General features: G+C 35.1%; 1 protein-coding gene across 1 annotated transcript; it reads left to right on the top strand.

The window, feature by feature from the left end:
• Positions 1 to 666: 666 nt before the first annotated feature.
• On the top strand, positions 667 to 9,678 carry LOC149212589 (disease resistance protein Roq1-like). The gene is given in 4 exon segments (XM_089388735.1): positions 667 to 1,280; positions 6,346 to 7,444; positions 7,584 to 7,859; positions 7,999 to 9,678. Coding segments are annotated over 4 exon segments (3,540 nt in total). The 5' UTR covers positions 667 to 768; the 3' UTR covers positions 9,652 to 9,678.
• The last annotated feature ends 16,641 nt before the right edge of the window (positions 9,679 to 26,319 follow it).

Genomic DNA, 26,319 nt, shown 5'->3' with positions numbered 1-26,319 from the left:
ATTCGAGTCTCATCCTACAAATAAGTGTCCCATCAAAATACTTATTAAAACAGTTGTTTTCAACTTTATGTCAATCCATGGGAGTTGTTCTCCATAATACGAGAAAAAAGGGTTTCAGAAACCAAAAAAATCCAACTTTTGAAACATGTGGTGTCTACTCAATCCAGGGCGGGATCCACTAAACGTGATCGGTGCAGTAAAGATAAATCCTGAGTGAGAATGCTTAATGCACTAAGTCTTCATTAAAACGAAATTCCAAACCACTTTCCTTGTCATTTTCCTTCCACTCCCTCAAAATAAACAAGATTAAAAAAATAATTCCAATACACATCTAAAATGAAATTTCAAACCACTTCCCCCATCATTTTCCTTCCACTTTCTCAAAATAATCAAGATTAAGAAAATAATTTCTCAAAATAATCAAGTTTAGAATTTATCGAGAATAACGTTTCATGTGAAATTATGACACGGCTTTATGTCGTACCATGCCAGTAGTAGTCAGGTTCGTGCAGACCAACCCATAGGTCATGTGCACTCAACGCGGAAATTGCTGGCACGCGGCACTTTCATCGCATCGTTTATATAATAAATTGAAAAAATTAAAGGAAAGAGGTCGTAACTTTCATTCAATGTAAAGGGTGGACTCCGCTGGGAGACAGCGCGCAAGAAAGGCCAAGTGAAGTAGTGGTAGCTTGGGTCATCTTCTGGTAGCCATTTTGCTCCTCAGAACAACCAGACGATCTTGTAATTTCAATCTGTGAATATAGTATGGCATCCTCATCCACCTCTTATGCCAACAAAAACTACAATGTTTTTGATATTTTTATTAATCATCGCGGGCCAGATTGCAAGAAACCCTTTGCCACCGATCTCTACAATCGCCTTTGCAAACACGGTCTCAGATCATTTTTGGACATTGAAGAATTGCGAGAGGGAGATGGCCTAACTTGTCAAATCGAAGGCGCTATTCAAACAGCCTCAGTTCACATTGCTATTTTCTCTCCCTGATATGCAGAATCGGAGTGGTGTTTGAAAGAACTCGTATTGATGTTGAAGTCGAAGGCACGTATCATTCCTATCTTCTACGGTGTCAAGCCATCCGATCTTAGGAGGAGTACTGGACTGTATGATCGAGCTCTGCAGAAGCTCCAAAAGAAGAAAACATGTGACGATCATCAACATGAAAAGCCACGATACGAGTCTGACACCATCAGAAAATGGAGGCAGGCTCTTAATGTTGCTGCTGATATAAGCGGTTTTGAACTCGAGAAGTATAATGGGTTAGGCTTCCTACTCTCCCACATAATCTGGTCTTTAATTTGTTTGATTGATACATTTATTACATTCTATGTACGCATTTCTGACTGGTAATTGTACTCTTAATCTTAATTAAACAGAAAACTCACAAATAGACAGGCAGAAAACACCAGCAAACGTGAGACAAAACTCACACAACTTCATTCCTCTCTTTGCTCAATTACATCACACTTATATAGGAAATAACACAAACTAATTCCTAACCACTCATAACTAATTCTGTTCAACCACCTACAACTAATTCAGTTCAACCACTCATAACTAACTATTTCTGCATTATTCTCACATCCTCCCTTAATGGAGAAATGGATTTTCTACAATACCTAACTGACTTCTAAAAACTTCAAATTTGATTTTACCAAGGGGCTTAGTAAATATATCAGCCACATTATCCTTGGTGTTACAAAATATCAATCCAATTTCATTTGACTCAATTTTCTCAAGTACAAAGTGGTACTGTAACTCAACGTGTTTTGTTCTAGCATGGTAAACTGGATTATGTGCTAATTTGATAGCACTCTGATTATCACAATTGATACATGTTGCACCACTTTGCGCTTCTTCAAGATCTGCAAGAATTCTCCGCAACCAAATAGCTTCACAGGTGGCATTGGTCAAAGCTTTGTACTCTGATTCTGTTGATGATAAAGAAACAGTTGGCTGTTTCTTACTACTCCAAGATACGACCCCTGATCCAATATGAAATGCATAGCCAGAGGTAGATCGTCTGTCATCTGGATTTCCTGCCCAATCTGAATCAGAAAAACCTGTCAGTGCAACATCAGATACATCAGTATACATAATACCAAGATTCACTGTTCCCTTTAAGTATCGGAAAACTTTCTTTGCAGCAATCCAGTGATTTCCTGAAGGCTTAGCCATGAATTGACTAAGGATACTGACTGAGTATGCAATGTCTGGTCTGGTAGTGGTGAGATAGTTCAAACTTCCCACTAACTGACGATATAATGTTCCATCTGCCTCTTTCGATCCATCTTCTTTGTACAACTTTGCATTTTGTTCTAAGGGAGTTGACATAGCTTTGCAATCTGTCATATTGAACTTTTTAAGAATCTCCTTTGTATATTTGCTTTGAGTGATCAAAGTTTTACCAGGTTCTCTCCATACCTCAATTCCTAAGCAGTAATGCATTTCACCCAAATCTTTCATTTCAAATTCCTGTGACAACTGAACTTTAATTTCTTCAATTAACTTGTGAGCACTGCCTGTTATAATGAGATCATCCACATACAAAGATATTAAAGCAACATTTCCTTTTTCATCTTTCTTAAAATACAAGTTAGGATCATTTTTGCTTTTCACAAATCCATTCTGAAGAAAGAAGGTATCAACCTTTACATACCATGATCTTGGTGCCTGTTTCAAACCATACAATGCCTTTCTTAACCTGCAAACCAGATGCTCCTGTCCCTGTTTGACAAACCCTTCAGGTTGAACCAAATAAACTTCTTCCTTTAAATCACCATTTAGAAAAGCAGATTTGACATCCAATTGATGTATATTCCAATTATGTTTTGTGGCTAAGGCAATCAGTAATCTAATTGTATTCAACTTAGCTACTGGTGCAAAAGTGTCTTCATAATCAATTCCCTCCTGTTGAGCATATCCTTTTGCTACTAATCTTGCCTTAAATTTATCAATTGTACCATCTGCTTTAAATTTTGTTTTGTACAACCATTTGCTTCCAATTGGAACTTTATTTTCAGGAAGTTCCACTAATTCCCATGTTTGATTTTTCATAATAGAAGCATACTCATCATTCATAGCATTAATCCATGGTTCATGTTGTTTAGCCTGCTCATAATCAATTGGTTCTTCAACATTCATTATATTAGACATTAAGGCATAGTCTCTATACCTTTCAGGAAGCCGAGTCTGTCGGGACGACCTTCTTGGTGTGGGTGTTCCATCCATGATTCGTTGGCTTTGAGGTGTATCACCTCCTTGTGATGACTCACTGCTGCTAGATGTGCTCATACTGCTGCTATCATCCTGATCCTGTACCTGTACCTGGACCTGTTCCTGTTCCTGCTTAATCAAAGTATCAAGCTTGAGATGTGCATCATTAGAAATATGCCATGTATCATTCTTTGTGTTATTTTTATCAGTCTGCTCATGAAACAATACATCACGACTTGCAAATAGTTTATGGGAACTTGGATCAAACAATTTATAGGCTTTCTGATCCGTACAATATCCAATGAAAACACACTTGATGGACTTGGCATCAAGTTTGCTTCTGTTAGCCTTAGGAATATGAGCAAAAGCAATACATCCAAAGACTTTGAAATGACTCACATCAGGTTTATAACCATAAAGAACCTCAAAAGGAGTTTGAAAAACTAATTTCTTAGTGGGACATCGATTCTTCAGATAAACAGCAGTGTTAATGGCTTCTGCCCAGAAACCATTAGAGATGTTCTTACCTTGCAGCATACTACGAGCAGATTCCACCAAGGTTCTATTCCATCGCTTAGCAACACCATTTTGCTGAGGGGTATGTGGCACTGTGAACTGTTGTTGAATTCCATTAGATTTACAATAGGTGTTAAATGCTTTTGATTTATATTCACCCCCTTGATCAGATCTGAGTATTTTGATGCACTTTCCTGTTTGTTTTTCAACCATATTTCGAAACTCTTTAAAATACTCAAATATGTCACTTTTCCTTCTAATGAAATAGACCCAGGTATATCTAGATCTATCATCAATAAAAATAACAAAGTATGAAGCACCACCAAGAGACCTAGTTTGCATAGGTCCACATACATCAGTGTGAATTAATTCAAGTATATCATACTTTCGTTTCTCAGTATGAACAGGAAACTCTTCTCTATGCTGCTTACCAAGTGCACAAGCTTCACATGGTAAATGTTCACACTTCATAACAGGAAGACCTTCAACCATTGATTTCCTTTGTAACAACGATAAATCATTGTAATTTAGGTGCCCATACCTGTTATGCCATAATTCTGCTGTCGATGTCTCTTGAGATGTCAATGCAACATGGCGCTTGACTGTCACATCCAATCTGTACAATCCTCCAACCCTGGTACCTGTAGAAACAACCTTGTAGTGGTCCTGAACATCTTTCACTATACACCCCAATTTACCAAATTCTACTTTTAAATGATTATCAGTGATAGTGGAAACAGATAGCAAATTCTTTTTGAGAGCAGGTACATACATCACATTATGAATCTGTCGCATTTGTCCATTAGGTAAGTACACATTTATTATGCCATAGCCTTGAACTTTAAGTGACCTATCATCTCCTAGGTAAATGTGTGTACCATCAGATTTCTCATAATATTTATCATACCATTCTTTATTACAAGTCATGTGTGCCGAGGCACCAGAATCTATAAACCAAGCATTCTCATCATCAGTTTCAGCAGACAATGCAGCATCAGAAAGAAATAACTTAAGATTTTTAAATCCATCATTCACTGAGGTGTCTCTGTTTATGTAATTTCCATTATGCCTGCGATGTCTTTGATTTGATTCATTATTCTTTCTCCTATAGCAATCTTTAGCCAGATGTCCAAGTTTTCCACAATAATGACATTCAATGTTCCTTTTAACATAAGAATCAGGAGGTGCCATACCTTTCTGCTTTGCTTGAAAACGACCTCTGTTTCTGTCCCATGGTCTCCCTCGGAATGGTCTTTGGCCTCTTGCAGTCAAAGCCAAATCAGAACCATTTGACTCCAGTTCAAAAGTTTTCATGCGCTCTTCTTCTTGAAGAAGAATTCCAGCCAAGTCTTCAAATGTAGGAGGTGTCGGTCTAGCTGAGAGAGCTGAAATAAAGACTTTATAGTCTGGGACTAACCCCTTTAAAGTAACAGTTACCAAGTCTGTACTAGAAACCTTTTCACCAATATCACCAAGCTTATCACTAAAGTCTTTAATTCGGGAAACAAAGTTGCTAATGCTTTCATTGGTATCCATTTTGATAGATAACAGCTTTGTTTGTAAAAATAAAATACGGTTTGCATTAGTAGTCTCATACAAACCTTTGAGAGTGTCCCATGTCGCCTTCGAAGTTTCACAGTCCCGAATGTGAGGAATAATATTGTCCTTCACTGACATGCGTAGCAGCACCCTTGCTTTCATTTCACGCTTCTCCCAATCTTGAGTATTAGTAGGAGGTTGAGGCTTGGTCTCGTCACCTTTGACAATCGGCCAGAGATTGTATGCCTCCAGTACTGTTATGATCTTAAATTTCCAATTGACATAATTTTCTCCATCAAGTCTTGAAGACTCATTTAAATATGAATCTGCAAGGGGATTAGCCATCTCTCCACCAATGACCAAATTCAAACAAAAAATCGCAAGCTTCTTAAGGTTGGAAAACTTGATTCCGGCAGAATCCAACAGGAAAACTGGTTAATAAATAAAAATGATCGTGTTACCAGGCAGTCACTCTCGGCTGGCGGCTCTGCAGCGGACAGCTCCAGCAAGCGGAAACAGCTCGTTCTCTGTCAGGATCGGCTCTTAACAAGAGCTCTCTTCCTCTTCACGATGGCAGTTTCGAGGGCCCTTCAGCGGCAGCGGCAGCTCCTCCTTTCCGTCTGACTTCAAACAGTACGAGACAAATTCTTCTGCTGCTTTATTCTTCTGCGGCTTTCCCTTTCTCTCCGCGTGCAGGACTCACGCAGCATTTCTTCACGGCAGTCTCTTTATGGCAACAGCGTCATTCTCTGCGTTATTTCCTTCAAACGACGACTTCAGAAAACAGTGGCACACTCTAATGGCAGAGTGGCTCTGATACCAAATTAAAACAGAAAACTACAACAAATAGACAGGCAGAAAACACCAGCAAACGTGAGACAAAGCTCACACAACTTCATTCCTCTCTTTGCTCAATTACATCACACTTATATAGGAAATAACACAAACTAATTCCTAACCACTCATAACTAATTCTGTTCAACCACCTACAACTAATTCAGTTCAACCACTCATAACTAACTATTTCTGCATTATTCTCACAATCTTGTTCAGTGACGAGCAGCAGCGGCAGTAGCAGCAACTCCTTGAAAAGATCGTGGAAGCAGTGTTGAAAAAATTTCCAAGAAAACTCCACGTTTCCAAATATCCAATCGCTTTGGAACATAAAGTAGAAGATTTTCAGAGGAAAATGTGTTTGCAGCAGCAAAGCGAGCAGACCAGAGTTATAGGAATTGTAGGACTTGGAGGGGTTGGTAAAACAACCCTCGCAAAAGAAATATTTAACCGTCGGGGATCACATTTCAATAGATCTTGTTTTTTATTTGATGTTAGAGACAAACCTTTAATTTCTTTGCAGAGTCAGCTTCTTAAGGACTTGGCTCAATGGAATGGGCAGATAAACAGCATCGATGAAGGTATAGAGATGCTGAGTAGGTATCTCGCAGCTTCTAAAGCTATCATCATTTTAGATGATGTAGATGATATTAAGCAAATGAATGCATTACTTTCACCAGCTAAGGATGTCCTGCCATCCGGTAGCTTGATTTTAGTTACCTCTCGTAATATGGATGTTCTTATAAGAGGGGGAATTGTAGAGTCGTGCATATACAAGCTCACAGGACTGGATCCGCAACAGTCGAAAGAGCTCTTCTGTTCTCACGCCTTTGACAAATCTTATCCAGATGTGGATTTTGAAGAAGTAGTTAATCTGTTTTTGGAAGCCTGTAATGGATTGCCGCTATCTCTCATGGTGCTTGGGGCGCATATGCATGGTGAAAAACATTTGAAGTATTGGCATGCCCAATTTCGCAAAATCTCCAAAGCACTTCCCAAGGATATCCAAAGCAGACTCAGAATTAGCTATGACGGTCTGGAGGAAGAGGAGAAGCACATATTCTTAGACATTGCTTGTTTCTTTCTACACAAAGACAGAGACACAGCGATAAGGATATGGGACGGATCTGGCTGGGAAGGAGAGCTGGGTTTTCGGAATCTACAAAACAGGTGTCTTGTGGAGTTAGACGAAAAAAATCAAATAAGAATGCACGACCACCTTAGGGATATGGGGAGAGACCTGGCGGAGAAAGAGCCTCCAGACTCTTGGCGTCGTATTTGGCGTCCAACTGACAACCTTCTTTATCAGCACTCACCTGTACGTATTTTGAAGCTTTAGAGTGACACTGAAAATAATGTTCTGATATCAAATTTTGAAATGCCGTTATGGTGTGAATTGTCTGTAAATTTTGAGTTTTTCATCTAATTTGCATAAATATCGATCAATCGTGTTTTAGGTGCGTGGAGTTAGCGTTGTTCCGAGTGATGGCCCGGAATGGTCTCCACAACATTTCAAAAGCCTTGTGGAACTCACGGGCAGGTTGCAGCTTCTTGCGGCAGAAGGTGATTGTGTGGAAAGCATATTGAATGTTGCTCAGCCACCAGAACTAATATGGCTCCGCTGGATTAACTGTCCGTACTCCTCCCTGCCTTCATGGATTTTAATGAAAAATTTAAGAGTTTTACAAATAAAGGGGAAGGAGTTTGAAACAATCTGGGCAGATGAATGCCAGGTAATTATGTGATTTTGTTTTCTGTCTACAGCTTTGCATTTTTCAGTTGACTTTTATTATAAAAATTTACCTGCTCTAGCACAATTTACAGAAAGTGTGCCATCCAGTGTCAAGCCCAATTTAAAATATGAAATTGCAGGCACCTGTGCAGATTAGGGAGTTGGAAATCGATGGTCGGGTTCTCAATATCCCAAAGTCCAATGAAAGGTTGAATTATATCGAAAAATTTGTCTTGCACAACAGCGGACATGCATCGGTTGGTCTGAATATCTTGCCAGATGAATTTTGTCGTCTGCAGTCCTTGAATTACTTGGAGTTACGGTGTTGTTTAGATATTAAGTCGCTGCCAGCTTCCTTTGGCAATTTAAAGAACCTCCGAACTCTCGACTTGTCCGACTGCTCTCTGCATAGCCTACCAGAATCACTTGGCGAGTTGACGAGCCTCGAAACTCTTGAGTTGTCCTGCTGCCCCTACCTGCAGAGCCTACCAGAATCACTTGGCGGGTTGACGAGCCTCGAAACTCTCAGGATGGACAACTGCTCCCAGCTGCAGAGCCTACCAGAATCACTTGGCAGGTTGACGAGCCTCAAAACGCTCCACTTGGACGGCTGCTCCCAGCTGCAGAGCCTACCAGAATCACTTGGCGGGTTGACGAGCCTCGAAACTCTCAGCATGGACGGCTGCTCCCAGCTGCAGAGCCTACCAGAATCACTTGGCGGGTTGACGAGCCTCGAAACTCTCCGCTTGTCCGGCTGCTCCAATTTGCAGATGCTCCTACACTCCTTTGGCATGTTAGCGAACCTTCAAGATGTCGAAATTAAGGATTGTAATGGCCTGGTGGAGGTTGGAGCATTTCCAGCAAGCCTGAGAACCCTAAAGTTGGAGGGTTGCGGCGCATTGAAGAAAATAGGAGGGTTTTCTGGTGTTTCAAAACTTCAAATGTTGAACACTAGCTGGTGCATGGAATTAGAGGAGCTGCCAAGTTTTGAAACCTGCGTATCTTTGGAGGACCTGTGTGCATTTAATTGTCTCAAGTTAAAGAGCTTACAGGGGTTAGAGCATTCGACAAAGCTTCGAAAGCTGAATATTAACTGGTGCATGGAATTGGAGGAGCTGCCAAGTCTTGAGACATTGGTATCTTTAGAGGACTTGTCTGCATTTAATTGTGTCAAGCTGAAGGGCATACATGGGTTGGAACGGCTGACAGAGCTTCAAAAACTGAACATCAGCGGGTGCATAAAACTGGAGGAGTTGCCAAGTATTGAGAGATTGGTATCTTTGAAAGAGTTGTGTGCATTTAATTGTGTCAAGCTGAAAAGAATACAGGGTTTGGAGCCGCTGTCAAATCTTCAAACGCTGAACATTAACGGGTGCATAGAATTGGAGGAGCTGCCAAATATTGAAAGACTGGTATCTTTGCAGGAGGTGTGGGCATTTAATTGTGTCAAGCTTAAGAACATACAGGGGTTGGAGCATTTGACAGAGCTTCAAACGCTGAACATTGACGGGTGCATGGAATTGGAGGAGCTGCCATGTATTGAAACACTGGTATCTCTGGAGCGGTTGGCTGCGCGTAAGTGTTGCAAACTGAAGAGTATACCGGGTTTGGCGCAGTTGACAGAGCTTCAATTACTAGATGTTAGGGAGTGCTCTGAGTTAGAACACCTGGCAGGTGTTGAACAGTTGGGGTCGTTGGACACACTTTATGCCTCTGGATGTCCAAAACTGCGGTGGTACTGGGGCGTCGTGGAGGAATTGCAGCAAAGATTGAAGGAAGACTTCATCGTATGAAAATATTACTTATTCAATTGTTTTAAATCCCGTTTGAATCACAAAGAGTTTGTTTTTTTAGCATCTTGCTTTACAGTCCCGGTGATTATTCATTTTATATGTGGGGATATTTTTTCTATAGATAAAGGTGTGTCGGTTTAAGTGGTTTTCTTGTATGGTTGTGGATGACATGAACGGCCACCGGATAGGATTGTAATTTTTGTGAATTTTATATACACGTCTAAAGTTCAAATTCAAAATAAAATTAAATAAATATTATTAAGAATTTAAATTATTAATTAAAAATATTTTAACGTAGATACCAATACATTTTGACGCAAATACACAAAAGAGTTAAAGCAAATACCGAAGCTTTAAAATGATATTTTAATTTCATTTTTTAACAAATTAATCCAATTACAAACACGAGAAAAATACCCAACAATCTGGTAGTCAAGATTTTAACGAGTGTATATGCTTTCAGCTAATTGTTCAATCTTTTAGTTTTCTTCACTAACTATATATTTAAATGGTTCTTAATTAATATTTTATTTTAAAATAAATAAATATATTAATTTAATTAATATTTATTTTAAAATTTTATCATTTTTTTAAATTTATTTTTAAATAATTATAATTTTATATATAGATATATAGAAATTAAATTTTATAAAATTTTGATTTTTTTTTATATTTTTAAATAATATAATGTTTTCATTTTTATTTTTAAAGAATATGTTAAAATGTTATAAGTAATTAATATTTTATATCCTAAAATAAATTTATAATTTGATGTTTAAAAATATTTTTTTTTTCTTCTTTTTAGTATTATATATTATTTTATTTTTTAATACTTAAATAATATATAAATAAATTTAATAGATCTTTATCTTTATATTGATAATATTTTTTTTGGCAAGTTAAAATTCTTTATGATTTGTGCTCCAAAATAGATATGACTGTACAGACAACTAAATTCATGATAATTAAAGCTCAAAGGAATCACTTATGATATTTTAACTATGAAAACAACTCTTTGGAGAAAGTTCTTTCATACAAATATTTGAGAATTGGCATCCATCATAAGCTCAATTAGAATTATGGCATTTAGAAAATGATAAATGGAGGTTGGAAAGCTTACTATGGGCTTGAAAATAATTGCAAGTGCCCCTGTCTTTGCATCTAGGATAAAAAGAATCTAATCTGAATTTCAAATTTGGGGTTGCACTATATCCAAAGAGTCATGAAGGAAGCTTGAACAAATCCAAATGCAGTGTATAAGCTACAACCTCAAGATTAAAGGGAATGTTCCCTTCCCTATCCTCCTAATTGAAGCAAGCCTTTACCCCATTGAAAATATCGCTATGTATAAGAAGTTGTACAACACCAAATGTCAAGAGGCTTCTAAAATTTGCTTCTAACTCTAGAAAAAACCTCCACTTTCAACTCAAGGGAGGGTGGCTTAAGGATGCCCAGTCTTGCCTAGAACATTGGGGAATAAAGGAGGAGATCATCTTACAAAATTCAGATAATATTCAAAATATTATTACTTTCTAATTCAAGGAGGAATTATAGAAAAATAAAGAGCTCAAGGGAAAAAAGAAATTAGTGTATTATAAGGAGACGATAAACCCAAATCTCCAAAACCAAATTTATCTCTATGTTAGTGTTAAGAAGAAAATGAACTACCAAGATTAGAACTAATTCTCATGAGTTTCATAGTGAAATTGGGTTTGGTCAATTCCCAAAACACCATGGGATGAAAGAGTTTGTCACCTATGTGGTCCTAGGAGGATTGAAGTTGAAAAATATTTTCTCTTAGATTGCATTGAAGATACAAAACACTTCCTCTTAAATTGTCCATCTTATACTCACATTAGATCTAATTTCAAAATGTGTTAAACTACCAACCTTCATGACCTTTTAACTCAGTAAGACTATGGTGATTTGGGAGGGTTTCCCTCACTTCCTTTTTAGCATAGAAATAGAATATTCAAGAATTTTAATTAATTTCTTACTTTCTTAAGGTCCTATATACCATATAAATATTAGTGGAAGTTAATCATGATCATCATCATTATATATACTATTTTATATCTTATTGCGTCAGGGGCATTCTACAACCTAGTATGACCCTAATGTGTAAGTATGTTTGTGCTCAAAGCTAAATTTTAGCTAATGTCGGCCAACATAAAAATAAAAAATTAGAAATATCAATAATGTTTATGTCCAACCGTCGAATAAATAATAATAAAAATAGAAAAAAACTATGTTGGCCCTAAACAAAAATGAAAATAATCATATAGATAAAAAAAACTACAATACAATTATTTCATGTGTTTAATAGTTCATTCTTTATCATATACATTGAATTTGAATGGATCATAAATTTACCTTCAACAAAAACTTTTACCACATTAAAATTCCAAATTAGGTAAAATTTTAAACATCTTTATTGTTTACTAAAGTCACTATTGTTTCTTAAATAAAGTAAAAAGGTTAATTCAACACAAAGAATCCAAAATCTTTTAATATTTTTTTCATTAATTATTTGTAAAATAAATCTTTAAAAGGAAAACCATATCCTATGGAAATATTAAAATCTCTATAAACATAAATATTTCGTAATATTAAAATATTCATTTGATGTAGTTTTATTATAAATTTTGTTATCATGCCATGTAAAAAACATCATTAAATCTAATATTAATATTAATATATTATAATATAAATATTATTAAACTTAATAACTTTTAATTAATACAATATGAAATTTGTTATATTATAATATATATTAATATATCATGATATATATTTACTATAGATATATATGGGAGGGAAGAACAAAGACATAGAGTGATATAGGTGGAGAGATAGAGGGATTGAGAGAAAGGGAGAGAGAGGAAGAGCGAGAGAGAAGATTTGAGAGAGAGGAGGAGAAAGGGAGGGATAGAGAGATGGAGTTGGAAGGAGAGATAAGGGGGGAAGAAGAAAGACAGAGAGAGAAAAGTGGAGAGAGAGAGAGAGGGAGTGACAAGGGAGAGATGGAGAGAGAGTGTGTATGTTTGGGAGTGAGATAGAGAGACAAATATGGAGAGAGAGAGAGAGAGAAAGAGAGATGAGGGGGAGAGACCGAGGGAGCTGAGAGAGAAATGGAGAGAGAGGAAGGAAGAGAGTGAGGATGTGAGAGAGAGAAGGAGAGAGGAAGGGAGAGAGAGAGGGAGCAATAAGGGAGATGGAGAGAGACAGAGAGAGGAGATCAGGAGGTAAGAGAGATAGAAAGGGCGAGAGAGAGAGAGAAGGGGAAGAGAGAGAGGGAGAGGAAGAGGGAGGGAGAGATAGATATCTATGGAGAATTATTGTGTATGCTTTGGGGATGATATAGAGATACAAAAGAGAGATAGAGGGAGATAGAGATACAGATAGAAGGTGAAGAGAGGGAAGAAGAAAGAGATAAAGAGAGGGAAATATAGATAGATATGGAGAGAGAGAGAGAAAACATGTGCTTTTGGGAGGGGTGAGATAGAGAGACAAAGAAGGAGCGATGGAGGGAGATATAGATATATATATGGGGGGGGAGGGAAGAATATTTCTTACATTATATGCATTGATTCTGGTGTAGATGGTGATTTCTAATCCTATTTGATTTCTTACATTGGAGGAGATAAAATGAATTAGAAGGGAGATGAGGAATGAAGAGAGAGAGAAGGAGAGGAATGAGAGAGGGAGATAAGACTAAGAGAGAGAGACAGGGAGACACAAATATGGAGGAGGGAGAGAAAGAAGGAGAGAGGGAGGGAGAAAGTGACAGGTTTGGAGGGCAAAGAGAGAGAGAGAAAGAGAGAGATATGGGAGGGGAGAGAGGGAGGTGGGAGAGAAAGGGACAAAGAGGAAGGGAAAGAGAGAGGAGGAGATAGGGTGAGATAAAGGGATGGAGTTGGAAGGGGAGAGATGGAGGGAAGAAGAAAGACATAGAGAAAGATAAGTGGAGAGAGAGGGAAGGTGTGACAAGGGAGAGATGGAGAGAGTGTGTATGTTTGGGGGTGAGATAGTGAGACAGAGATGGAGGGAGATATAGATATAGATGGAGGTGGGAGAGAGAGAAGAATATTTCTTGCAGTGCATTAATTTCAGTGTATATAGTGATTTCTAATCCTATTTGATTGCTTGCACTAGATGCATTGATTTCAGCGTAGATGTTGATTTCTAATGATATTTGATTACTTGCACTAGATGCATTGATTTTAGTGTAGATGTTGATTTATAATCTTATTTGATTTCTTGCATTAGATGCATTGATTTCAATGTAGATGTTTTCTAATTCTATTTTATTGTTTGCACTAGATGCATTGATTTCAGTGTAGATGGTTATTTATAATCCTATTTGATTGCTTGCACTTGATGCATTGATTTCATCGTAGATGGATATTTATAATCCTATTTGATTGCTTGCACTAGATGCACTAATTTCAATGTAGATGTTGATTTTTAATAATATTTGATGGTTTTCACTAGATGCATTGATTTCAGTGTAGATGTTGATTTCTAATCCTATTTGATTGTTTGCACTAGATGCATTGATTTCAATGTAGATGTTTTCTAATTCTATTTGATTGCTTGCACTAGATGCATTGATTTCAATGTAGATGTTGATTTCTAATTCTATTTGATTGCTTGCACTAGATGTATTGATTTTAGAGTAGATGATTTTTTATTATATTTGACTGCCTGCACTAGATGCATTAATTTCAGTTTATATGTTGATTTCTAATCCTATTTGATTACTTTCATTAGATGCATTGATTTCAATGTAGATGTTATTTTTTAATCCTATTTGATTGCTTGCATTAGATACATTGATTTCAATCTAGATGTTTTTATCTAATCCTATTTGATTGCTTGCATTAGATGCATTGATTTTAGTGTAGATGTTGATTTCTAATCTGATGTAACTCGATGTATGATGGTACATTAATTTTAAAATGATTGGATTAAAAGTGTGATTGATTTTAATGTAAGCACAAAAAAAATATTAACAATGTGCATTGATTTTTTTGTTATAGTAATTCAACTTATTAATATTGGAGAGTAAGAGAGAGAAGGTAAGATATTTACTACAATAGTTTGGGTTAAATATTTGAATAGTTTACAATTTCAACTGCCATTTTCATATAACCGACATAAAATGATGGAAAAACTAACAAGTGTGACAATAAGAATAGTAAAAGAAAATATTTTGAGATTGATCACAATGTAGGCTATTTGTAATTGGCTACATTTTTATTATTGACATTTATTTCATTATCACTTTGCATTAAAAAAATTTATTTCATCATTTTTCATCATTAAAGTTATTAACGATATCTATCATCTCAATACACTGAGGTAACTGAGAAAAATTAAAATTAAAACTACTATTCAAGATATATTTAGTAATACATGGAGGTACACTATTAAGAATCAATTAGTTGTCGAAAGTTGTGATACCTAAAATTAAATGAAATAATTGTGCAGTATCAATCCTCCTGCAAACTATTGACAAGATTGTCTCCTTTCTTCATCACCAACTAATTACTAATAGACAATTACATACACATATAGAAAATAACACAACAAATGTAAAATTAACAAACATTACCATCCAAATCCAAACACTAAAACACACAAACCACTCGAAGCATCCAAACCCAAACGTATAAACCATTCAGGGCAAGCAACATAAACTAAATTAAAGAAGAGAATGATATGATCATGTGAAGCAAAGAAAACATAATGTAAATTTCAAAGTATGAAGTTATCTCAAACATATACATAATAATGATAATCTAAAAATGTGACATTGTTGCCTTCAGCTAGGATCAACCTAGATCCATCTAACTCCAGATCTATCATGCGTTGAGACAGATCAAATCCCTCGAGGTGCAAACCTTCTTTTTGGAGTGTAGAATTTGATGAAAGGTTTACACCTCGAGGGATTTGATCCCTCTCGGCGCATGATAGATCCAGAGTTAGATAGATCTAGGCTGGTGATTATTTAATATTTAAAAGTTTTAATATTTATTATAAATAATTATAAAAGATAAAATAAACTTGATAATAAAAACTAAATCATTTATATAATTAATTTTTTTTAATTTAGTATTTAAAGAAATATTTAAATTTGAATATCTTAATATTGAGGTGAAGAGTGACTGTGATTGTATTTCGATCTTGGATTTTGCGAAAACATTCTTGGGAAACTAAAAATTCACTAATTACCATTAAAAAAGAAAATCAATATACATTTATTTAAAACAAAAATAGAAAAAATTCCAATATCTCAATTGTACTTTTATTGAATAAGGTTTCTGCAGCCTTATGCCCACTAAATTTTTTATATCTATCTTTGTAATTTAATTATATAATTATAATTTCTTAAATAATGTTGGTATAAAATATACTTTTATATTTTAAATTTTATTTTTATAAATAATATAGTAAAGATTTAAATATTATTATAGCTTATTTTTTCTCTATCTTTTAAAAACTTGAAATTTTCCATTTATATAATTAAAATTTTTAATAAATTTTAATTTAAAATAATTAAAACTATGAAAATTTAAAAAATCATGATAAATTAAAATTAATTAAATAATAATTCTAAATAAAAATGAATATTATTTTATTGCTACATTTATTTAGAATTATAAAATTAATAAATTTAAAATTTTTAAATTTCTTACATTACTATTTTTATTTTTATTTTTAAATTTTATTTATTTTTTTCATTATTTTATAAATTAAACTGGTTCTATAAAATAATAATATCAAACTCTAAGATAACTGACCAACATATTTATTATACTTGTCAATAGACAGATTTATATTGTAATCATTTTTGGGTGAAAGGTTTTTGACTTTTTGTTTCCAATTTTTTTAAAAAATTATAAAAAAATTTATATAAAAATAAAATTTTTAAAAATTAAAATTATTTTTATAATTTTTATAATTTAAAAATTTTATTTTTTGATTGGTTGAAATTAATGATTAGATTATTTTTATAAAATTTATTTTTGAATTATTATAAATAAAAAATAAATAAATAAAAATTTGAAAAATATATATATAATATCAACACTTATACGGTAATGATAACAATTTATATCTAACTATTTTATTACAATGTACAATAAATCTTACATATATTAGTTTATGAATTACAAATATAATATTTTTTTTAACATATTGTTTTTAAATTTTATAATGTAACCATGAGATAAGATTATGTTACACATTAAAACATATATTTCATACACCCTATCTTATTCTCCTTATAGAAGTAGGTCTTTCCTCTATTGAGAGCCTAGCTATGCTTAGGTTTTTGTTGTACAAGCACAAACTCAATAACATAAACGATCATAGACTTCCTAAGCTAGCTTTAAATTCCAGCCAAAACCACCTAAGGCTCAATCAAGGATGGCATAAAGACACAAGGGCCTGGTTAAACTATTGGGAGATCAACGAAAATGATGCATTGCAAAACATAAATAACATTAAAGATATTGTTACTTCTAAGTTCAAAGAAAAAATGTGGTGTGAGAAAGATTTAGCGGCTAAAAGAAAATTAAGTTATTATAAGAAGGTCATCAACCCCACCCTAGAAGATCAAAAGTATCTCTCTATTTTAACTAGCTCAAAGAAGAAAATTAATATAGCAAAGATTAGAACGAATTCTCATGAGCTCCATAGTGAAACAGGTCGTTGGGCAGTTCCTAAAACGCCATGGATGGAAAGGAGCTGCCATATATGTGAGAATAGGAACATCGAGGATGAAAACCACTTCCTCTTAGACTGCCCCGCGTACAATCACATTAGATCTCAGTTTCACAATCTTTGTTACAATACTGACCTTCCTAGCCTTTTACAATGTCAAAATTATAGTGAGCTCGGGAGGCTTCTCTCCAAGCTTTTTGAGCATAAGAATAAAATCTTGAATCAAAATAAATAATTTGTTTCTTTAGGTCCGATAGACCATTGTTTGGTCTCAGCGGACGTTAACCATCATCATCATCATCATCAATATATTATAAGGTTGATACTTCACTTGAATTATATTAATAATTTTGTAATATAAATTATGTAATATTTAAAATTTACCTGTTTTTTTTTTAATTATATTTTTTTAAATATATTAAAAAAAGTACATAGTAATTAAATAATACCATTCATATAATAAATCATACATAAATTATATAATGACATATTCTAATTAATCTTTTTTAATTTTTGTTAGATGTATTACTTTTACATATATAATGGGATAGGAGATTTAAATTGAAAATTATTTAATTATTTAAATAGAAAAAATGTAATAAATGTCATTTCATGTCTACTATTGATTTCAATATTAATAAAAATAAATAAAAAATGTTACTTCTTATAATTTCAAGAAGATTTGGAAGGATTTTTCTTATAAAATTAATAAAAGATGGATAAATTATAAAATATTTATATGATGAAAAATATTAGTAAATGAGAACTTTAACATTTAGGTTTATATTTGATATTTTAGAACACTACATTGTTCTCTATGTTTTGATTCAAAACATTCGAAATTTCAAGTTTATGTGATGTTTTCTTTTGGATTCTTAGGTGCTTAGATCCAATTGAAGATAGAGAAATGAGATGTTTGTTTTATATTCTCTCTGTCTAAACCTTTATGGTTGGACATGTTAAAAACACATGTTTTTTTCTTTGTGACTCTATTTCTATCAACTTATGATTTAGAACTCGTGTGTTTTTACCTTTAATTGATTTATGACTAAAACCCTATAACAACTTAGACATGACCTAAAGCATATTAATGTGTTAACCACTAGTAAGAAATTATACATTGTAATCACCCCTCCCACATTTACCCAATTTCACTGCCCCCCTGGGGTAAACATGAGCTTAGGGCTACTATGACATTACTCAACCTCCTATTTATAGTTAAGGAGTGGAATCAACAAAATGGAACCTTACTGACCTTCCTCGGGAGCTACCAGACACTAATGAGCTAATCAAACACTCCTAGTGCCTAAATCCTAAGCTGAAATGACCTTCTTCTCACCTAGACTCCCAACTGCATGCATGACAAGGCCTCCATGTGGTTGAGGGCCTCCAACCGCATGCATAAGCCTAACAGGTTGCAGTTATTACCCAAATTCTTCAGTTCATATGGTGTGGTCCCAAATTTTGAGCCTAAATTCCAGGTTAGCCTCCATACCACAGCCCAAAACTCAATGAAACTTTCAAGAATGATAAACAACATCAAGACAAAGTCATCCATACCAAAATTGATCAAAAACTTGACCTAAACAGGCCTAACCATGACAGTAATTTTGTCAAACATGTTGAGAACATGTAATCTACTGGTCATGAAAGCATATCTAAACATAGGGGTCTGATACTTATCTAAGAATCATAATGAAGGTCTAATGCCCTCTCATAATAGTTGCAATAACACTTATTAGATCATGCATTCAATAACCATTCATCAACTAATCAAAACATGTCAAGAGCCATAGCTAGAACCTGTTATGAAACCATGCTTATAACCAACATATAACCGGAATAATATCCATGATATAACAACCATCAAGCCACAAAATATAAAGTAAAAGTCGTCATGAAAAACAATGGGAAAAGAGATATTATTAACATATGCAAAAGCCAACCAAGTCAAGGACTTCCACATACCACTCAACCATAGATTTCGTTGAACCAAATATTTCTTTAAGCCAATAACCCCATGTGTCATGTTCTAAGCATGAATGTGGGACTCAAAACAATACAAACAGGGCTTCCCAGAGGCTAAACTACCTCCACCCTCAGGCTTTATCGCAATCCCACCAAAAACGGTCAAGGGATCACTAGGCCCAAAACAAGCACATAAACAACGAGGGCTTCCTGGAGATTAGGCCACCTCTACCCTTAGGCTTTACCACAATCCTGCCAAAACTGGTCAAGGGATTACTAGGTCCAAAATAAGCTTGGATGCCTTAGAATTTCTCCACCAATACCTTGAGGAATTTGATTGTCTCCACCCTCAGGATTTACTGTAATCCCACCAAAACCGATGAAGGGATTCCTAAGCCCTATGGGAATTTTCCTAAGACCACCTCACCCTGTTCCAAAACATCTGGAAATTCAAATCTCAACTGAATGAAAGAACCCTATCACACCATGGTTATTTGGAAATGGATAGGCAAGGTTGAAACCACTGTCGCACCTGGAAAAACCCATGCCACAAACAACAAGAGATCCCAATACATACATGCATGTACAATGCATTCACAAACGAGCTAGGAAATCACACATGCAACCTGTTACTTGAAAGTATTCCTCCTGAAGCTGCTTAATCTAACTTTTCCTTACTTGTCAGTTTCTTTCCTTGTCCTTCCTTTGCCTTCCTTTGCTTTCTCCTCTTAGTGATCTTCTCTCTCTGATACTAATCCTAAATCCAAATTAACGAAAGGCTATGAAATGATCCTCATATTCCTTTTTATTATTGAGGCCTCTATTTTCTTCATTTTCCTTTATTTTTCCTTCAATTGTTCTCTCATGAAAAGTTGTGACCTTTCATCTCCCTTTTCTCCTATTTCATGTATTTTCATATATAAATGCCAATTAATGCCTCTTTTCCTTTGTCAATGCCTTTGTCAATTTCCTTAGCCATAATAAACCAAAATGAACATCCACTAGGATGCTTTTCCCAACATTCAACTTGGAATATGTGTCTCATGACCTTGGTGCCTTTATTAACTTTATTACATGAACTCTAACCCGAGGTTGTTACAAACCCCTCCCCCTTGGGGTGATCCGAATTGTATCATTATATTATTTGTCATCCATCCCAATACATTTGGAGTGGAAAAAGTGGAGGAATCAACTCATGGAACCATTTTTACCAATGGGACCCAGATTGGTGAAACAGGGTCTGAAACCTTTCGGGAGCATTTTGAGGCATAAAATGACGTTTTTTTGGGGTCAAATTTCGTTTCATAAGTGCCACACCTTTTCATGCTATTTTACACACAAAAAACTTTCCAATGACACAAGAATCACGTCAATCGGAGTCCGTATGAGAAAGTTATGCCACTCAAAAGTTGACCTTCCTGTTTTCACACCTATAGTTCAGGAGGATACTGCGTCAGCCCCCATTATTCATGGAAAAGGGGCTAGCTACATTTTTTTTATGTAGAATACTCTATAAGAGTCTATTTTGTAACTCTAGTTAAGAGTTGATGTAATCAAACTTAACCACTAGTAGGTTATCGAGTTGTGTTATAACCGGGCCACTACGAGGAAGATGCATTCCATTCTTTCGAGAGAATTTGTTCCATATATGAGCAAAGATAGCCAGGAGAGATAGGAGATAGAGCACACATAGAGGATTTGTGCACTGTAGCAGCCCACGGGCCACATACATTACTTCTTTGTATTTGCAGCCATATTTCCAGACAGAGAAAGAGAGTGAAGCAGCCTCACCTTCTAGCTGGGTTTTCTCCCAGAGAGAATATCTTGTGTCTTATTTGTGTGTGAGCTTATTCTTTTGTTATCTTCTCTTCTGCATAATTTACTTTTACATGCATGCACTAATTACAACGAGATCTACAGATCTAGAAATTAAATAAAACTGTATTAGTGTAGAATCTCAGATTTTTAAAATAATATTATCAGATCTGTTGTGACGAACTATCTAGTGTAATATCCACGACAGTTTACGGATCATGGGGGAACATCAATCTCAGTGTTCTATGACACCTATGACTAGCAAGACTGTTGAAAATAAAAACATACTGCCCATGGAGCTTTATAACTTAGCTCGTTGTAGTATTTACAATGACATCCTGCCAAAAAATTGACAATCATATCATTTACTAGAGCTTTATAACACAACTCATTACGATATTTACAATAAAAACCACTTATACTTATGCACATTTGCTTCAACCAACAAATAATTGTATTGTTTATGGAGCTTTATAAACCAGCTCAATACAATATTTACAATAATATACACATATACATATGCACATTTTCTCTAACCAGCAAAGAAAATGATATTGTTCCCGCATTAGTCGATAAGGGAATCCAGAGGCTCACACCTCCACCCTCAAATTAGTATTAGGATTCACCTCCTTCCTAGGAAGTCCAAAATCCATTGCCAAATTCAACCTGCATCCAATGTCCAACGCTACGATCCTTGTGCTACTTGTTCTCTAAGTGAACAAATACTGACTCATTTTTCTATGGCACACTCCTAATGTGCTTCTGATTCCATATTAAATTCTAATTACGAAAACAAATCGATTCCCCAAGCTTTCCTTCTCTACTACACAGTCCCTTGGGCAAACCGGTCACTCTCTTTCATGCACTCACTCACCTTCCAAGTTCTCCAGTATTCCCTTTTCTAGATGATCCATCCCTTGGCAAGGTTTCCTCGCATTGGAAGGTCCAAAAATCAAGGCATATCCCTTCCTCAAAACCATCATATCGATCATAGCATGCTCGTGGAAATCAATGGACACTATTGGGTACCAGTGTCCTACAATAGCCCTACTCTTGAATGCTTACTAACATACCGCTGCCTATTCCAATTCCTTTTGTTGTTGTTTCTAATCCTTGCAGTTAGTTTCAACCACCCAAACTGGGCATTTCCTTGCCTTCCTATACCAAGCACATAATTTCCATTAGACTAAAAAGGAATTGAAATAAATTCAAATCATACCTGATTGGTGGCCTATCAATAAGGTACACTTGCAATTCTTTTTACTTCCTATCACAACAAGACAAACTAGCTCTTCAATCAAATCATCATGTATAAACATATCACATCCCATTAGCTCAAAACACAACCATCATAAATCAAAATCATAGATCACATGTAACCACCATAAATCATAATTATAGATCACATGTAACCATCATATATTAGAATCATATGCATAATAAAAAACTAAAATAAAATACCAATACTTATCTTTCAAATGATTCTTTTCTTTTGCCTTTGTTCTTTGTCCTTTTCTTACACACGTTGAATCAATTTCCAAACCTGCCAAGCACCTAGTGCCTTCTCTTCTCTTTGACCATGTATACACACTAGTTTGGTTTGCCAAACCTGAAAAGCACCCAATGTATTCTCTTCTATTTAACCACGTATACACATTGGTTTGGTTTGCCAAACCCAGCTAGCACCCAATGTCTTATCTTCTCTTCAAGAAAGAACGGAATTTGGAGAATAAACTGCCTCCTCCCTCAGTATTAGCAACAAGGGAATCCAGAAACTAAACTTTCTCAACCCTAAATATAAACAACAAGGGCAGCCAGTGACTAAACTACCTCAACCCTCAATATCAACGACAAGGGCATCCATAGACTAAACCTCCTCAACCCTCAATATAAACAACAAGGGCATCCAAAGACTAAACTGCCTCAACCTTCAATATCAACAACAAGGGCATCTAGAGACTAAACCGCCTCAACCCTCAATACGAGCAACAAGGGTCGAGACAATTTGATACCTGCCTGTCCCATCACGCTGTACAACACATGCACATACACATTGTGAAACACAGCACATACGCCTACACCTACACTTGGGGTACAACACAATACAAGTGTGTACACATCATTCAATACAACGAACACACATGTTGCAACAGAACGACTACACAATACACATAACACAGTACCACATATACACAACACAACATGTATGACAAGCACACAATACCACATGTACATAGCACTACCTGCACAACATGTACACAACACCACATGTACATAGCACTACCTACATAATGTGTACATAACACCACATGTACACCACACCACCTGCATAATGTGTACACAACCCCACATGTACACAACACCACCTACACAACTATACACATCACCACATGTACATAACACCACATGCATGACGTGTACACAACACCACCTACACAAGACACCACATGTAAAACATGTACACAACACCACATGTACAATTATGCACACAACACCACATGTAAAACATGCACACAACACATGTACATAGCACCACATATACAACATGTACACAACACCATATGTACACAACAGCGCATGTACAACATGCACACAATAACATATGTACACAACACCACATATACAACATGTACACAACACCACATATGCAACATGTACACAATACCCGTACTGCACATTTAGAGACCACATTGTGTCTACTAAGCATCCTTTCTTCTAGTGTCTTTCCACTATCCATTCCTATCCCAGCATGTCACAGATTGCACTTCTTTCATTCTGATGATGTATCCCTTAGTATAACTTGTCCATAGCATAAATATAAGCATAGTATAAGCACATAATATAAATTCTTAAACGATACTAACCTCATAGACATGTCAAGGATACTCTTCCCACTTGATTCCTCATAATTCATTTCATTCACCAATAAGAAATCATCCCTCCAAAAGCATGATCCCTGATGATCTTGTCAGACAATGACATACATACATACATATATACATATAAACATTAGCATAAAACAATTATGATCCCTAATGACCTTGTAAGTTAATGGCATACATACAATATGTATAGATATATATATCTATATATATATATATATATATATATATATATATATAATATATATATATATATATATATATATATATATATATATATAGATATATTAGCATAAAACAATCATGATCCTTGACGACCCTGTCATACAATTACATACATACATACATGTATACATATATAGAAATCAATATAATCATGATCACAACATAATTACCACATATCATAAATTCAATGTTAAGAGAACTCCCTTTATCCGTACACAACATGCACAACATTGAGAACAACAGTTCCCAACATAGCCAAGGCCTCTGGCACCTCAAATCCATTTACTTTACTTCTTCCTATTACCTTTCTTGTGACTATCTTGCCACTGTCCATTTACCCCAATGGGCCCAACCAATCCAGCCCACTTTCATATCCTTTCCTTTCCTTCAGGTGCCCTTATACATGCATTAGGATTCATTTGGGTCTTACATTACCTGTTGAGTTTCATTCATCTCTCCCCGATCTCCATTAACTTTCCTCTTCCCTAATCAATTCCCAAGACCCTCAAAACATAAAAGGCAAGAAAAAGAAACAAACAAGAAGAAAACCATGAAAAACCAATAGCAATAGGACACCACAAACAAAGTGGCATGGCCATGCACCAAACATGAACAAAATTGCAAATCAAGCGCAAACAAATCACTAGACACTGAAAGCATAAGACTAGCAGCAAATACCATGACTCAACCCCTTGGGTTCCCAATGCTTCCTAGGAGAATCTCAACCAAAGCCTTCTTCAATATTTCATAAATACATAATTGCCAATGAATAAATAAATATAACATACCAGTTACTTTACCTTGTTGTGCCAGGAACACTTCCTTGTAACTGAACACGTACATATATCATCTCTCAAGGGACTCCAATTCCTTGATGAATCCACCATAACTTGGAAACCAACCGTTATACCTGTCAAATACATGTTCATGAAATAGCACACATCCACATAATGTCAGACAAAATCAAGGTTAAGAAGACTTCTTGTATTCATGCAAAGCACTCATTCATTTGGAATTGTGGTTTCCAAACTGAATGCTTGTATGAAGGACATAGGAGCAGCTCCTAGGAGGACACATTTTCTTTTACTAATATTGACTCTTGTACAAGCTTTGGTGTTGATAAATTAGGGAGTTGGTGCTGACAAAAGTAGGGAGTTAGTGTTGATAAATTAGGGAGCTAGTGCTAATAAATCAAAGAGATGGTGCCTCCTTTCATTTGGTGCTAATAAACCAAGTATTTGGTGCTTCCTTTCAATTGGCGCTGATAAATTTGATTGTACTCTTTATATATATTAAGAAAAGAATTTTGTGATTTTCTCTCGCTTTGTGCTTCCACATAAAAATCCCCGTGCTTCACAAATTTATGTGCTTTGTTTTATATTTGTCATGTATTTACAAGTTTTTGAAGTTAAAAATTGTTAATATTGATTCACACCCCCCCACTATTGTTGAATATTCCAACATTAGCTCCTTTCTTTTAAGACCACTGGTCCTACCATTAATAACTTGTCAATTGAGTTTGCGTTATGATGCATTTTTATAACTAATTGAGGATTAAATCTAAATTGGAACCTTGGATTAGATGGTCCTCATCAAAAGACAAAGTGTGATATATGACAAAGCAAGAATCGATAACACTAAGATGAAGTATGTATAGTATTGATATGATATCAATGTACGATAATGGTAAATAATCATATAAAAAATGGCTATGAAGTATTCTCCTTTGGGCATCAAGTTATTTATCATATTAAAAATATTTTGAAATTTATTCAAATGTCAAAATGCATGTATAAATTTAAATTACTTTTTTTAACATAGGATAATGTTAAATCTAGTTTATTCCAGTTCTATGTAGTGTGGAATTTATGAGCATGCCAAAATTTATGCATCCTTGTATGATTATGCTTAGCAAATGATAAGCACATAGGCACACCATAGGATATGCTTAATTGCAAGTTATGGTTTGCATCATGTGTGAGACCCATAGTTTATGGTATATATTGTACATGAGACATGACCATATATTGTGATGTCTATTGTACGT

This window comes from Pinus tabuliformis, chromosome 1_1 (genome assembly GCF_031772625.1).
Source record: "Pinus tabuliformis cultivar Carrire ecotype Pingquan chromosome 1_1, CPIR1, whole genome shotgun sequence".
NCBI classification, from domain to species: Eukaryota; Viridiplantae; Streptophyta; class Pinopsida; order Pinales; family Pinaceae; genus Pinus; species Pinus tabuliformis.
This window is presented reverse-complemented; position numbering and strand designations above follow the sequence as displayed.